The 17,205-nt window shown below is 43.9% G+C and overlaps 1 protein-coding gene across 1 annotated transcript in view; it reads right to left on the reverse strand.

Moving 5' to 3' along the window:
- LOC143982536 (cytochrome P450 2A5-like) overlaps positions 1 to 14,739 on the reverse strand; it is a 71,015-nt gene extending 56,276 nt beyond the window's left edge. The window contains exons 1-2 of the mRNA XM_077481369.1: positions 14,547 to 14,739; positions 269 to 381 (exon numbers count right to left, since the gene is read on the reverse strand). Of these exons, the coding sequence (XP_077337495.1) occupies positions 269 to 381; positions 14,547 to 14,667 (234 nt within the window). The 5' untranslated portion in view covers positions 14,668 to 14,739. The remainder of the gene's footprint in view (positions 1 to 268; positions 382 to 14,546) is intronic.
- Between the last annotated feature and the right edge of the window lie 2,466 nt (positions 14,740 to 17,205).

A 17,205-nucleotide genomic window follows, 5' to 3' on the forward strand; every position in this document is an offset into this window, starting at 1 on the left:
GATTTGAAACATGTTCTATTTCTTGGTCCGTCGGATTAAAAAAAAAAAAAAATGATCGGACTCTCCCACACATGATTGAACTATCCGACGGAATGATTCCGCCAGACCTAGTCTGCTGGAAAGTCCGGTCATGTGTACGTGGCATAAGACCTCACCACTGTGTGGATTTTCCTTTGGACTATATCGAACAAAGGCCCTCTGCCATAAATTGCATCATTTATTACAAGTCAAATGTATCCTTTGTTATTAAAAGTTTGAAAAAACTTACTTTTATCAGAGAGTTCACAATATTGCCTCCTTTAACATCCAAAACATTCCCCAGCAATGGAAGAGGTGTTGGTCCAGGTGGAAGGTGCCTATGTGTCCAAAATGTCTTTACACCTAAATGCAAGATGAGAATGGAGAGCAGGAAAGCCAAAATCAGAGTTATATCAGCAGTTAAATCCATGTCGGTTTTCAAAAATCAGAGAGTTCTTTGCATGTCTGATGCATGCCAGAGACAGTCAGCTTTATCCAGTTATGCAGATTACATCTAGCTAATCATATTAAAGGTGGAGCAAACATTTTGGACATGTTTCTACATGGCTGGACTGGCAGAATATCACATAAAAAAAATAATAATAATTGTGTCTGTTTTGTTGGCATTAAAAAGTAACTCACACATGTATGACAGGAGTGCATGCATGCGTGCTTGAATAAAGACAAGCTGTTTGTCCTTGACAAACCCAACATCTCGCAAAGAGATTGATCTAATTATTGGAATATCTTATAGGAAAGTAAATATGCATACTTTCATTATTACACTGAGGGTAAGTGCACAAAAAAATAGCTACACATACAGTTGCAAAAATGTTCCTTCATGCAGTATGTTGCTAGTCAATATACGGGAAACCAGTAGCCATTCTGACCCTACTCATCACACCAACTAACCCTAACCTTATGGTCTAAATCTATCCTTTTTGGCTGTCTTAGCTTAACCGCTTAAGGTCCACCCTATATCAGTTTTACTGCCACAGGCTGGCAATTCTGTGCCAGATCATGTATATATACATAATCCGGCTCTTCCAGGAAGGGAGCGCACATGCGGGAGGCAGGACACATTTGAATTACACAGGTTCTGAGGCTGATTTAATGCAGATAAGGCACCAAGAGAGTTTAATTACCACCTTAATCAACCACAGAACCTGTGTAACTAATGTGTCTTGGATTAAAGGGATGATGTAGAAACCCTAGCGGGAGCCCAGCAGCAGCTACCATGGACTCGATGTGCACCGGCACCTGCCAATCATCAAGCAGAGGTATGTAAACAAGGCAGATTGCCATCCTGACAGGAGAGAAAGCATGGATCCCGTGTCTCTGCAGAGCAAGAACTAGGATCCATGTCTTCCGCTAGTAAAAACACCTCCCACAGTGTAGAAACACTTAATATTTGAAAAATTGGGTCTAATGCCCCATACACATGGTCGGAAATTCCGAGGGAAAAAGTCCGATTGGATTATGTTGTCAGAGAATCCGATCGTGTGTGGGCTCTATTGGACTTTTTCTGATCGTGTGTAGAGAATTCCGATGCACAAAGTGCCACGCATGCTCAGAAAAAATTTGGAGACAAAACCTATTGGCTACTGGCCTCTTTATAGTCCCGTTGTACGTTTTGTATGTCACCTCATTCCGAACTATCGGATTTTCTGATAACTTTGTGCGACGTGTCTATGCAAGACACACGTTTCGACCAAAATCCGTAGGAAAAAAGCAGACGGATTTTGTGGTCGGAATGTCTGACCGTGTGTATGGGGCATTGGGCAGTGGTGATATTCATGGTGGGTGCATTTTTAATTTTAATTTCATTATTCATTTAGTCTTCTCATGAAAATGTATAAGGACAAGTACAGGCAGAGATAGACTAGAAACATTAATCCCGATCCAGCATGAATTTCTTCAGACATTAATAAGTCATTCTTTTATTCTGCTAGAGTTAAAATGTTACTAAACCCAGGAGCTTGCATTCACTATACCTGGTCTCCCACAGAACACAGAACATGGAAATGCTATTATTTTTGTAAATATAAACTGCTAAATAGCTTTTCTAATCAAGTATATAGCTGCCTACCTAGTAAATTCTTTCAGTGTCCAGTGGAGCTCTGCTTAAAGCATGTAAGTTTCTGTTCTCCCTTGATTGTCCTTTGAGGCTTCAGGACCCCTGACCCTTTGTCTGGACAGTGCTGATTGGTCCTGTGCTGATCAAATGCATTCTACCAAGAAAGAAAAGGAAAAAAAACTCACCAGCAATACAGACCAAACTGAGCTTGCCCCAAGGCTCTGTTCTATAAGGAGATGGATTGGGGACAGTCAAAAAAGAGGAGGATCAGAGAAGACAGAATCAAACAGCCTTTTTACACAATGCAGAGGATTAACCCCCTAGGTTCCACACGTGAGTATAACAAGCATGCTTTACTGCATATACAGACTGATTTTACTTTTGTGGGTTTAGTAACACTTTAAGCTGCAGAATATTGCTTGAATATTTTGGTAACATTCATTGGATAGTGGGAAAAAATAGATCATAATTTTTGATAAATAACAATTAAAAGGAGAAGGATGGAATTTTATTTTCTCAAACAAAAGAAATTCTAACAGTAAATGTGGCTTTCATTCAGAAAAAATATAGATATTTCAGGGCTATATTTGTTCAGTACTTAATAAGACTCATTTGCTCATTTATCACTGCAAAGCACTGCACACCATTTTTTGTTTTATTGCCCTATCTGCATGCTTACTGTATAAAGGTGGGGGAGCAGAGGACTGTGTGGATGCTGGTCGAGAAGGATGGGAATTGGTCTGTGGTGACACTGGGCAGAGGAGCGCTAAGGTAATGAAACAGTGCTATATGGTGACAAGTTAGTGGTGAGGGGGGCGGGGTATTGGTCAGCTTGGATAGGATCCATCTCCTGTATCATGTCTGCAGTCTCTGGCCATCTCCTGTATCATGTCTGCTGTCTTTGGCCATCTCTTGTATCATGTCGGCAATCTCTGGCCATCTCTTGTATCATGTCTGCAGTTTCTGACCATCTTCTGTATCATGTCTGCAGTCTCTTACCATCGTTTGCAGTCATTTGGGAGCAGTCTGGAGCTCCTCTTTAAGTTGTCTACTGTATTTACACTTTGATACATGCAGGGAGTGTTGTCCTTTAAAAATTAAAAAAATTGAGTTCTTCTGACTACTTTTTGGAAGAAAACCGTGCGCAGTAATTGTGATGCATAGCGGAATCAAACCGAATAGTGGACCGGATAATTGTAATCAAATCAAATTATGAGGCCAGTGAAGATGTGCACCCCTAATGTTCACTACTTTTGGATTGCTATTACAATGCAAATTTTTCTAAAATTAAAGTGTATGGTTTGACTTGAAATCTTCGTTAAAATATATGTAAACCCTCACCTTTTAAAACAATCCATACAGTTTAAAATAGAAATGAAAGGCAAAACACCTGTGTAAACATACAGGGATTCACGCATTCTGACTTGCAAGCCTTGATCACAGATATATAAAAAAGTGCTTTACTTTTGTCCACGGAAAGGTAAATTAAATGGAGTTGAATTTCCAATTTTGTATGAAGGCATCACAAGCATGTTGGCAGGTTCAGTAAGCTTGTCTGCCACTTGGTGGCTCTGTTCAATATATTCTCCAATATAGTGTGATATAGAAGATTATGTAATTGGGCATTAGGCCCCTAGAGACAACCCTTCTTAGTGATGTAATGGGTGGAGTTAATGTCCACAGACAGGGGGCTGCACATACACAGGGTTCTTCCAAAGAAGTGGGGTTCTTTAAATAAGTGTCACTTCTGCTCTTGCATCATCCATCTGAACATTTTCTTCTCTCTTCATAGGTAAATCTACCTTAAACTGAACTTTGACTGACTGCTCAAATGCATATTTGTTAAATCTGCTTCTCACCGCTGTTTCAACTCCATCTGTAGCCATGCTCACATTATTTCAATGTTTATTTAACTTTTAAGTCTTACCTAAATTATAGGTTCCCTTATCTTTACAATTTTGGCCTTTTGGTCCTCTTGCAGTTTGATTGTGGTGTGAAAGTTTTGCTCTGCTAGTAGTGTGCCTAATATTACAATCCACACTCAACACAGTATAAAAAATGGAATTACGTACCGGTAATGTCCTTTTCCAGGAGTCTTTCAGGACAGCCACCTTAGAGAGACACCGGCTCCTCCCCTCTGAGGAAACACTGCCTTCAATTTCATAATTTAAGCCTCCTCCTCCCTTCGTTCCTCAGTTCTTCCAGAGTACCTCCCGCCAAACTGGGGAGACACAAGAACACGTCAAACAAATAAACTTTTTAAGTCTTACCTGACGGTCTCATGTAATGAGTTCCCGATGATCTGCAACAATTTGGGTGGGAACCGGTGCTGTCCTGAAAGACTCCTGGAAAAGGACATTACCGGTACGTAATTCCATTTTTCCCCAATCGTCTTTCAGGACAGCCACCTTAGAGAGGATAAGCGAGTATATTACCTTAGGGTGGGACTACTGCCTGTAGCACCTTACGACCAAAGGCTTGGTCTTTGGCTGACAGAGGGTCCAGTCTATAGTGTCTCACAAACGTAGAAAAACTGGACCACGTTGCAGCTCTACAGATCTGTTCCGGAGATGCACCAGCCCACTCTGCCTGAGAAGTTGCCACGGCCCTGGTTGAGTGTGCTCTAATCCCAGCTGGAGGATCTAATCCCCCTGCCACGTATGCCTGCCCAATGGCTAACTTTAACCATCTAGCTATGGTACGTCTAGAGGCTTTGGAACCCTTCCTGGCCCCTGAAAATAAAACAAAAAGTGAATCAGTCTTTCTGAACTGACTTGTGCAGTCTAAATAATAAAGAACACATCTTCTAACATCCAGTCTGTGAAAAATGTGTTCCTGTTCTCTAACTGGATTTGAACAAAACGTAGGTAGCACAATCTCCTGCATCCTGTGGAAACTAGAGGCTACCGTAGGTAAAAAGGCCGGATCTATCTTCAAAACCAGACGATCCGGAAAAACCTGAAAAAAGGGAGCCCTGACAGAAAGGGCTTCGAGTTCACTTACTCTCCTTGCTGTAGTGATCGCCACCAAAAACACCGTTTTGAGAGTGATCAGCTTTAATGAGCAAGATTCTAACGGCTCAAAAGGTTCCCCTGTGAGAACCTGTAAAACTAAAGAAAGATCCCAAACTGGGAAGGGGGAGCTTGAAGCCGGCCTCTGCCTACCTAGGGCTCTGAAGAACCTTACGACCCAAGGATCTGACGCTAGATGTTTCTCTAAAAACACGCTCAAAGCGGAAACCTGACCCTTTAGTGTTCCAAGCGCTAACCCCTTATCCGCCCCTGCCTGTAGGAACTCTAGAACGGCTACAGGGCTGTGCACATTGAAGGAACCCTCTGAACACCAGCTGTTAAACCGTCTCCATACCTTTAAGTAAATGGACTGGGTTTCCTTTTTCCTACAGTTTAGAAGAGTGGCTACCAACCGGTCTGAGAAGCCCTTGGCTTTCAGCAATTCTTCCTCAGAAGCCACGCTGCCAGGTTCCATCGTCCTACCTGAGGACAGAACACCGGACCTTGAGACAGGAGATCCTCCTGCACTGGGAGAATCCAGGGGGGTTCTACAGACAGGCCCTTCAGGATCGAGAACCACGGCCTCCTGGGCCAGTGAGGTGCAATTAGAATAAGGGTAGTGTTCTCCACTTGAAATTTCCTTAATACTGCCGGAATGAGCACGGGAGGGGGGAAGGCATAGCACCTGGAGAAACCCCAACTCTGTGCTAGTGCGTCCACCGCCAATGCCCCGTCCCCCCTGTTTATGGAGAAGAAAGTGGCTACCTTCGCGTTTTCCCTTGCGGCAAAGAGATCTATTGCAGGAATCCCCCATCTCCGGGTGATCATTTCGAATATTTCCTGCTTGAGAACCCAATTGCCTTCTCTCAGAGTTCTCCTGCTGAGAAAATCTGCCACCTGATTTTGTTCTCCCTTCAAGTGGATTGCTGAAAGGGACAGGATATTTGCTTCGGCCCATCTGAGGATGGTTTCCGCTAGGGCCCATAAGGATTTGCTCCTGGTGCCCCCCTGTCTGTTGATGTAAGCTACCACCGAGGAGTTGTCCGACCTTACCTTTACGTGATTCCCCCGGAGCTCCTTCTGAAAGGTTCTGAGAGCTAGATCTACTGCCCTCAGCTCCCTCCAATTCGAGGATCTCCTCGAGTCCCTCTTTTCCCAAATACCTTGTATTAATCGGGAGTCTAGGTGTGCCCCCCAACCTGAGCTGCTTGCATCGGTCGTGACCACCCTGGAGGTTGGCATGACCCACTCTAGACCTTGGGACAAATTTGCTCCCTTCCTCCACCACCAGAGGGACCTCTTTACCTGATCTGGAATCGAAACCAGAGAATCCAAAGATCCCTGGCTGTGATCCCAAATTTTCAGCACAAATAATTGTAGAGGGCGGTAATGTAACCCTGCCCACTGAACCGCTGGAAGAGCAGATGTCAGCAACCCTAGCGCTGACATGATCTTCCTTATGGAGATCTGGTGGTTGCCCTGAAGAAACAACAGAGCCCTGTCTACCTTTTGAATTTTCTCCAAAGGAAGAAAGACCCTTTGTACTGTTGAGTCCAACTCGTACCCCAGGAAAGTGACCCTCTGGGAAGGGATTAAGTTGGATTTCTCCAGGTTCAGGAGCCAACCCAGGCTTAATAACAGGTTTCTTGTGACCTGTAAATCCTGAATTAACTGTGCTGGGGAAGGGGCAAACAGGAGGAGATCGTCGAGATATGCGATCACCGAGATTCCCCTGAGACGCAGAAATGCCAGAACTTCTGCCATCACTTTGGTGAAGATTCGGGGGGAAGAGGATAGCCCGAAAGGAAGCGCTCTGAACTGAAGGTGTAGTACTTCCATTGGAGTTCTCACTGCCAGTCTGAGAAACCGCTGGTGGGACTCTGCGATGGGAATATGCAGGTATGCATCTTTCAGATCTATTGATGCCATGAAACAGTTCGGAGGAAGGAGTGCTTTTACTGAGTAAACCGAGTCCATCCGAAAACCTTCTGTAGGTAACTGAGACATTCAGGGGCTTCAGGTTCAGGATGAGCCTGAATTTTCCCAAAGGCTTGCGAACCACGAAGACGTGAGAGTAGAAGCCTCTGCTTGTCTCTCCTACTGGAACCCGTACTACCACCTCCTGTTCTTCCAACTCCTGAAGAGAGGAAAGAAGGGCAGATGATTTTTCTGCGCATTTTGGCAGCTCGGTGACAAGGAACCTCAGAGGAGGGAGTTCCGAAAACTCCAAATGGTAACCTCCTCTGACGATCCCCAAGACAAACTGATTGGAGGAAATCATTTCCCACTGTGGGAGGAAGGCCCCCAATCTTCCTCCCACCGTGACCCTGTCACTGAGATTTTTTGGGCTGTTCAGGAGGGCGAAAAATTGCTCCCCCGGGGCCCTTGCTTTTGAGTCCCCAACTTTTCTTCTGCTGAACAGTACGGGGGGCTACAACCCTTTTCTGGGGACGAGTCTTTCTTTTGGCTTGTTCCCCAAATTTCCTTTTAACAGGAAAGGCCTTTCTTTTGTCTGCTGTGCGATCTAGCACCGCTTCAAGACCTGGTCCAAACAGTAGATCTCCTGTAAAGGGGATTCCACAAAGTTTAAGTTTGGATGCATTGTCTCCAGGCCAGGTCTTCAGCCATAAGGCTCTCCTGGCAGAGTTGGTCAGGGCCAAGGACCTTGCCGACATTCTCACGGATTCAGCCGAAGCGTCCGCTATGTAGGCTATCCCTTTAAGAAGCATGGGAAAGGAGGATAGAATAGTCTCCTTTGCTGTCCCTGCTTCAATGTGTGCGCTAATCTGGGTGAGCCAGTACTCCATGTTGCGGGCCACCACCGTGGTTGCCATGGCTGGCTTAAGATTTCCCTGTGATGAATCCCAGGCCTTCTTAAGAAGGTAATCCATCCTTCGATCCATAGGGTTAGAAAGTACCCCCATATCCTCAAAGGATAGATCAGTGTGTCTGGACACCTGGGAAAAAGCAGCGTCTAATCTGGGAGATTTATTCCAGACGAGAGTCTCTTCTTCCGAAAAAGGAAACCTTCGTCTTAATGCCCCGGAAAAGAAAGGTTTCCTTTCGGGATCCCGCCATTCCTTCTTGATGGTATCGATCAAGACGTTATGCACTGGGAACACCCGCTTCTTTTGTTCCCCCATGCCCCTGTACATCTGATCATGGAGTGACAATGTCTTAGTTTCTTCTTGAATGCCTAAAGTGGTATGAATAGCTCCCAAGAGCTCATCCACATCCTCCAGGGAAAGCTTATACCGCGAGATTCTGTTGGATTCCCCATCCAACATTTCGGCGTCAGACTCCCCCTGGGAGTCTGAAACGACACTGTCAATTTCTTCCTCAGCTTCCTCCCTGGGACCCTCTGGATTCTCTCCCCTTGCAGGAGGAACGTCCACAGGGCTAGATGGTACACTCTGCTGCGCTGGTGTAGGAGTGCTCAGGGGCTGAGGCCACTGAAAACTGGAAAAAAAGTTTTGGAAGGACTGAAAGGTACCAGAGAGTTCCTTCATAGAAGCTACCAGATCTGCACCCTGCTCTGCTGCCTGTTCCTTAAGTAAATCCTCAATACATTGTTTGCAAATTGCTTTAGACCAAGAGTCTCCCATAGACGTTCTACATGAAGGGCACTTCTTCTTAGAACCATGGGGGGACTTGCTCGTGGCTTTCTGAAAGACACAAAACACAGGAAGAAGCAGCATGAGCCTAAAAGAACAGCAACACCAGCGCTACATAGAGGACCACCGGGAATGCCCCCCCTAGGATCAACCATCACCAGGATCCCAGACACACTACCCTTCCCCCCGACCACCAAGGGGGAACACCAGTGGAGCTACTGGATACAAGTAAGGGAACACCTCCCCAGGTTTCCTCTTACCTTCGAGTGGCTGGTGCTGTTATCTCCAGGAGTTTTTGAAGCCTCTGCTTCGGACATTCTCCCGTTGAGGAAGTGTGGTACGAACGTGCCTCTAACAGCTACCTGTGCAACTGTGGAAAGAGAGGCTGCACCAGCCAAACGCTAGGTTCCCCTTTCACGTGCCGCGTCCGGAACCGGAAGACGTGGATCGAACGAAGGGGTCCGCCCCCACCGGAACTGACGTCGCCCGCCTACCGGTCCGGCTTCCAGCTCCCAGCCGGCTGCATACACAGGGGGGCCCTGGACGCCTTCGTTCAGCGCCCCACTGGGCGAAACGCAGGGATGAACCTCCCCAAAGACTTCCTGCTTTCCCCAAGCGAAGATTGGAGTGCGTGTAAAGGTCAGTCGAGTATTCAGCTTCCCCAGCCGACCGGACTGTTTGTTCCGTTGAAACACCCGCGGGTGAACGAACGGACGACCCCATAAACTTCCTGCTTTCCCCAAGCGGAGTTTAGGGTATATGGACAGTACGAACACTTCAGCTCCCCGCTGATAGGACTGTCCTGGACCGACCGATGAACGGTCGGATAGCCGAGCGAGGCCGGGGCTCCGCTCGGATGGCTTCAGTTTCACCAACCGAATTCAGCCTTAAGGTTCCTTGGCGGTGTCTCCCCGCCGGAGGAAACACCATAACTGAGGAACGAAGGGAGGAGGAGGCTTAAATTATGAAATTGAAGGCGGTGTTTCCTCAGAGGGGAGGAGCCGGTGTCTCTCTAAGGTGGCTGTCCTGAAAGACGATTGGGGAAAACAAGTACGGGGGAACACATATAGGGGGCTGCACATACAGGGGGTTCTTCCAAAGAAGTGGGGTTCTTTAAATAAGTGGCACTTATACTCTTGCACTTCAGCGATTTGCACAAAGCAAACTACAGCAGACTACAGGTGACCTCATTTCCAAATCATCTCACCTTCTTCTCTGAAACATGCACTCTTTGCCTCTCCTCCTTTTCACAATTGCAGCCTCTCTCCTCAAACTCTCTTTTCTTCACCCCTCTGCTTCAACCCACAATCTGTACATATTACCCTCACTTCTCCCCTCCCCTTATTACTGCACTCATTACTGCTTTCTAACTCTAAGCCCACTTGCTAACAAAACTGCATTAATCCTTGATTACTCCGATACTTGCTAAATAGCCGCTGCTGATCATTTTTGGTGGTTGCTGATAATTATTGTCAAGGATTGATAAGCGCTGAGGCTGGCTGATGAGTGAGATGACCACAGACATTTATTGATATAGCCATTATTTGCCACCACTGGCCAACCAGATTTACTGAAGGCTGCTGTTTTAATGGTGGATTGCCTCTACCTGCTGTTTTCTCCCATTTATAGATAATTGTTGATGGTTGGGGCTATCAGTGGATAAACTTCTGAATTGCCCCAGAGATTGAATTAGGCTTTCAAGTAATAAAGTTAGTAAAATGATAGGAAAGTCAGCTAAAGCGGGGAAAGGGGCTCCGCCAGCTGCAAGCCCAGGAGGTATCCAGCGGTACATGTCAGCAGAGACAAGCACGATAGAGAACAGACATGGCAGCCCTAGGCAGGCAGGTGCAAGATGCACGGGAGCTGGTAAGTCCAAAATGATAGATGAAGAGAATATCCTGGGGCAGGTTAAAGCACTAGGGAAAATCCTCCACAATAAGCCTCGGGTAGTGTCCCAACGAGAGAAAAATTTTAAAAGTTTAATTGCCCCGAGTTGTCTCAAAGACAAACAAAATGTAAAAATGCAAAACATTCCTCAATTCTTCAATATCACAGGATGCTATAGATGTAAAGGCACCAAATGTAAAGTGTGTAAATTTATATCTCACGGACAGAAGTCATTCAACTATAAAGATGGCCGCACCTTCCATATAAAACAATTCATTTGTTGCAATACCCAGTTTGTTATCTATGGGTTGAGGTGCCCATGTGGGTACCTTTATGTAGGTAGAACGGTGCAGGCAATGAGAACCCGGTTTGGTGAACACCGTAGATTCATATAAAAAAAGGTGGCAGTACTATAGGTTTGGAATTATTCGGTATAGAATCTATACCTATGACCATCCTGGAAGGTTGCACGCTGTGCAAACGTGAATCTTTCTGGATTTTTACCTTAAACAGTATGGCACTGGGAGGGTTAAATGAAGAACTCAAAATTGGTACTCTCATATAATTACCTATTAATACCCTATTTTTAACAAATTTAAATTTTTATAAAAAATGATATAAAATAATTATTACTTCTTTTTTTTTTCTTTTTCCAAAAAATAACACGTAATACGGTACACATATATAATACAATATATATTATGACTTAATTCTCATCAGGATGATTTTTTATATTTTTTGATATCATATTATGCATTATGAATTTATTGAAATGTATGATTTTACTCCTGCAGTGTGTTTTTTTCTGTTTTCTAGTTGTTGATGACAGCTATTTATATATAGTATGTCTTGTTTTATAAATATTGATTATATATTTTTAAGCATTTAAAAAAAAAAACATTTATAGAAGTGTTTTAAGAAATATGATAAGTTAAATCTTAATTTTTTAACAATATTATTACAATTTGATTAAAGTTAGTGCTATTAATTCACATAGAACTATATAAATATTCATGCTGTTGCTAAATAACCCCCTTCGCTTTGTAGACATTCTGTGCCTGTGAACTCCTTACTGGTCTGCATGATGTCATTGGCTGACGATGTGGAGTGGCGGGGGGGGGGGGGGGGGGCATCAGTGTATAAGATTACCATAGTGGATGAGGCTTTGAGCGGCGTGTGATACCAGAAAGTAGGTGGCCTGTGTTCACAGTTCCCCCCAACCACACCACAAGTCGCTGTGAACCAACTGATTGTTGCAGATCAGGAAAGGAGTCTTCTATGGATATGCTACTGTAAACCGAATGTTTGTGAGAGCAACCCTCAACCCTCAAGCGTGCGCTCTCTTTTGCTCTATATATTTTCGGATATTGGCCAGGTGCTGGGATGGGTAGAAGAAATACAGGAACGAATGGACAGATATGATCAAAAGCTAGATGAAATTTCCCAGCTACCGAGAACAAACCGGCTGCACTGCCTTCATACGGGTTCCAGAATGCTTTGCTGTTGATCGGCACCAAATAAACCTGTGATTTACCCTCCCCCGCTACGGCACTTCTACCCCATTTCACCCCCAGATCCCTGTGACTGCTTACTACTCTGAAGACGATCAAACAAATCTGTACTGTGTGCTTATTTTCATATTAAATTGGACACCAAAAAAAATAAAAAGCTAGAACAAATTAATGAACAGATGAAATCTCTGCAGAAAAAAAATAGGTTGCATTTATATAAAATCACATCCCTGGTCTCTTACATTTTTATTTTACTTTATAATCCAGAAATACCGGATAGTCTGTCCAGTTAAAATGATATCATGAGCTCAAGCTAAAATATTTTAGCTCCAATATCTTATTCATCCAGATACCTGCAAACTACATTCGTTTGCTGATCTCAAGTCCAAAAAAAAAAAGGCAGTTCAACTCCATTATTCTTACTTCCTCAGTTTGGGCATTACTTGATTACTTGATAATGGAAGAACCCACACTAACATTCGATCTAGATCGGTTTACTAGATTCTAATACATCTGTGCTTAAAGTGTTACTAAACCCAGTAATATGTAAATAGTTCACCCCCCCCCCCCACAGTGGCACTGTGGGGGGGGTGAAATCTTCTTTTTACATTAAAATATTGCCACTATATACCTCTTTGGATGATCTGTATACCATGGTTACATCCAAAACTGCACAATTTCTTCAGTGCTGAGAGTTCAGGAAGGTGAAGATTTTCACTGCAGCCTGTATACCTGCCCACATATGTGATGTCAATATCATGTGCCATCTCTGAGAACAAGAAACTGTTCTCTTCAGCATAAAAGACACAACTGAGCATGTGCAGGTTGGCTATCCCCAGGTAGACATTGCGGGGGGGGGGGGGGTCACAGCATAAAACAGCCTTTTTACACAATGCAGAGCACTAACCCCTTAAAGCGGGAGTCCGCCGGAAGTTCTGCCATTTTTTTTTTTTTAAAGCCAGCAGCTACAAATACTGCAGCTGCTGACTTTTAAAATAAGGACACTTGCCCGCCCAGCGCGCCCGCGATGTTGGCACCCGAAGCCAATCTCTCGGTTGTCTCTCGGGTGCTGCCGCCGCCATCTTGGGTATGGGAATCAGGAAGTGGAGCCTTTCGGCTTCATTTCCCAGTTCCCTACTGCACATGCGCGAGTCGCGCTGCGCAATAAGGATGGACCCGCTGCCTCTGGGATCTGTGTGTTTCCCAGCAGGCAGCAGGGGACTTTCGGAAAGGGGCGTAATCTACGCCCCTTTCCGCAGAGAGCTATCCCGGAAGTGGGTGCAGATACCTGTACTGTACAGGTACCTGCACCCCCCTCCCCCCTGAAAGGTGCCAATTGTGGCGCCGGATTCCGGATTCCAATGAGCGGAAGGTCAACTTTAGGGTGGACCTCTGCTTTAAGTTCCACAGTGAGTATAACAAGCATGCTATGCTGCATATACAAAATGATTTTACTGTTGTGGGGTTAGTGTAACACTTTAAGGGCCTATTGAAACCCAGTTGATCTCCTCTCTGTATAAACTCCTACATGAATTTTCTTTGACACCCATCAAATACCATCAATATTTGGCAAAATGGGAAAAAAACACTGCAATGTACTATTTCTCCAGCTCTGTGGGTGGAAATTTGGGTGGTAGCAGCCAAATCTTCCCTCTGTGTGGTCTATAAAGAAAAAACATATATTACCTGTTAATGTTTAGGTATAGGATGCCTGAAGTCTTACAAGTTTATTATCAGATAAAGAAAGTTTTTTTGTTTACTTTATGAGGCTTCTGAATCACATAGTGACTGGATTTCGCACTGGCTATCATACTGAAACTTGTGTAATATTGTGTAATCAAGCAAATGTACTGTTATTATATCAATTACTTCATCTTCTAATAGCCAAGAGGAGGCATCTTGCCAGTGTAATGTCTGGCTTTTGCATCATAAGATACTTGTACTGTTTGTACAAGTCTGTAGGCGCTCACACATGTATATTGCAAATCTTTCCTAACTCTGATAAATAAAATTAGGACAATCCTAGGTGTGATGTGAAACAGAGTATATAAGGTAATGCTATAGATTTGCTTAGACTTGTTTCATGCCTTGTTTTGTACCAGATACATAATATTTTTGTGTCTAGACAAAAGCTTACCAGTCCTTAGATACAAACAGACAGAAAACAAACTCAGTGTTCATATGAGGAAAAACCCTGGAGATGTACACAGATGAAAGGTGTATGAGCAACAAAATCTCTCAATAAGAGGGGAAAAGTCCATGGCAAAAGTCTCTAAGATGAAAGGGGAGAGAAATCCTTGTTCCAACACTAAGGACAGCCAGTGTAAAGAGCTAAAAGCAGTCTCTGCAATGCAACAAAGGAAAAGAAACACAGCGTCTCTAAGTGCAGTATGGGTAAACCATTTAAGGCAAAAGTAAAACTACTCACAAAAGGAGCATGAATACAAGCATTGTAGTAGTAATCCTGCAGCAGGATCCGGTGTGGTTTTCTCCTGAAAGTTTGTGTCTCTGGGGTACAGCTGACAGCTCGTGCAGGTGGAGTCCAGCATTCGCAGCCTCTGGGAACAGCGGGGAACACAGGGGAGATCAGAGATGACGTCACTTCTGGGTCAGAGGAGACGGCTTTGCGTTTGGAGCATGCATGCTCCTTCCTCAGGCCTTAAAAAAACTCCATCTTGGTTGAGGTATATGTGTACTGGGGAGAGAAACCTGCCCAGACACAGGATCCATTAAGGTGGAACTCTAATTCTAAAAGATACATACAACGCTTGCATGGAGTGGGGGTGGATGATGGAGAGAAAGATATTATAATAAGAATGGAGCCAATAAGTAAAAATGTATAATATAAATGAATAAAAAAATGAATAAAAACAGTGAATTAAAATAAATAAAAAATTATAAAAATAGGTAGCGATTATTCCAGTAGCAGATTAGTAATACTGAACATATATACCGTATATATGTGTGTGTGTGTGTGTATATATATATATATATATATATATATATATATATATATATATATATATATATATATATATATATATATATATATATATATATATATATATATATATACACACATACATACATACGCACACATGTACAGTAAGAAACACACATGAGAGAAAAAAATGTAAAATGGAGTTGTAAGGAAAAATGTATTCGAAAAACACGGTAAAAAATTGAATTAAGATTAGTAGTAGAAAACTGTGATGAAATATTGAGAAATTCATGAAAAATTATTAACAGATTAATGAAAAGTTATAATTGCATTAACACGTGTATACACACACACACATGCCTATATATACTGTACATACAGTATCTCACAAAAGTGAATAGACCCCTCACATTTTTGTCAATTTTTTATTATATCTTTTCATGTAACAAAACTGAAGAAATGACACTTTGCTACAATGTAAAGTAGTGAGTGTACAGTTTGTATAACAGTGTAAAATCACTTTCCCCTCAAAATAACTCAACACACAGCCATTAATGTCTAAACCGCTGGAAACAAAAGTGAGTACACTCCTAAGTGAAAATGTCCAAATTGGGCCCAATTAGCCATTTTCCCGCCCCGATTACATGTAACTCGCTAGTGTTACAAGGTCTCAGGTGTGAATGGGAAGCAGTTTTGTTAAATTTGGTGTTATCGCTCTGACTCTCTCATACTGGTCACTGGAAGTTCAACATGGCACCTCATGGCAAATTACTCTCTGAGGCTCTGAAAAAAATAATTATTGCTCTACATAAAGATGGCCTAGGCTATAAGAAGATTGCTAAGACCCTGAAACTGAGCTGCAGCATGGTTGCCAAGACCATACAGTGGTTTAACAGGACAGGTTCCACCCAGAACAGGCCTTGCCATGGTCGACCAAAGAAGTTGAGTGCACATGCTCAGTATCATATCCAGAGGTTGTCATTGGGAAATAGACTTATGAGTGCCGCCAGCAATTTTGCAGAGGTTGAAGGGGTGGGGGGGGGTCAGCCTGTCAGTGCTCAGACCATACACTGCACACTGCATCAAATTGGTCTGCATGGCTTTCATCCCAGGAAGACGCCTCTTCTAAAGATGATGAACAGGAAAGACTGCAAACAGTTTGCTGCAGACAAGCAGACTAAGGACATGGATTACTGGAACCATGTCCTGTGGTCTGATCAGACCAAGATAAACTTATTTGGTTCAGATGGTGTCAAGCGTGTGTGGCGGCAACCAGGTGAGGAGTAAAAAAACACGTGTGTCTTGCCTACAGTCAAGCATGGTGGTGGGAGTGTCATGGTCTTGGGCTGCATGAGTGCTGCAGGCACTGGGGAGCTACAGTTCATTGAGGGAACCATGAATGCCAACATGTACTGTGACATACTGAAGCAGAGCACGATCCCCTCCCTTCAGAGACTTGGCCACAGGGCAGTATTTCAACATGATAACGACCCCAAACACACCTCCAAGACGACCACTGCCTTGCTAAAGAAGCCGAGGGTACAGGTGATGGACTGGTATCCTCAAACAGAAGGTGGAGGAGTGCAAGGTCTCTAACATCCAGCAGCTCTGTGATATCATCATGGAGGAGTTGAAGAGGAGTCCAGTGACAAGCTGTGAAGCTTTGGTGAACTCCATGCCCAAGAGGGTTAATGCAGTACTGGAAAATAATGGTGGCCACACAAAATATTGACACTTTGGACCCAATTTGGCCATTATCACTGTCATGGTTATGCAATAGATTTTGTCTGTCAGCCTACCTGTCTCCATGTGTTCATCTCTAGAGACCAGCCGACTCTCACCTGACTGCTTTTATAATCCCTCCTCTAGCATGGCTCCACCCCAGCTCCTATCAGCGAACTCTATATTAACCTGTGCACTGCAGGCCAACCCTGCTGATCAACCTTTGTGTTTGGCTTCCTGTTTCCTGCTTGCCATGTGCTCTATGTTTGTTTCTGTTACCGACCTTGGCGTGTTCTCAACTATTCTTGTCTGCTTCTGACCCTGAACTTTTGACATGTCCCCGACTATCCCTGTTTGCTTGTGACCCTGAACCATTGGAGTGAACTCCGTTGTCCTTGTCTGCTTGTGGCCCTGACCTTGGCTT

The sequence above is a fragment of the Lithobates pipiens genome, unplaced genomic scaffold (assembly GCF_037356315.1).
Source record: "Lithobates pipiens isolate NorthernLeopardFrog02 unplaced genomic scaffold, aLitPip1_a1.2 Scaffold_1, whole genome shotgun sequence".
Lineage (NCBI taxonomy): Eukaryota > Metazoa > Chordata > Amphibia > Anura > Ranidae > Lithobates > Lithobates pipiens.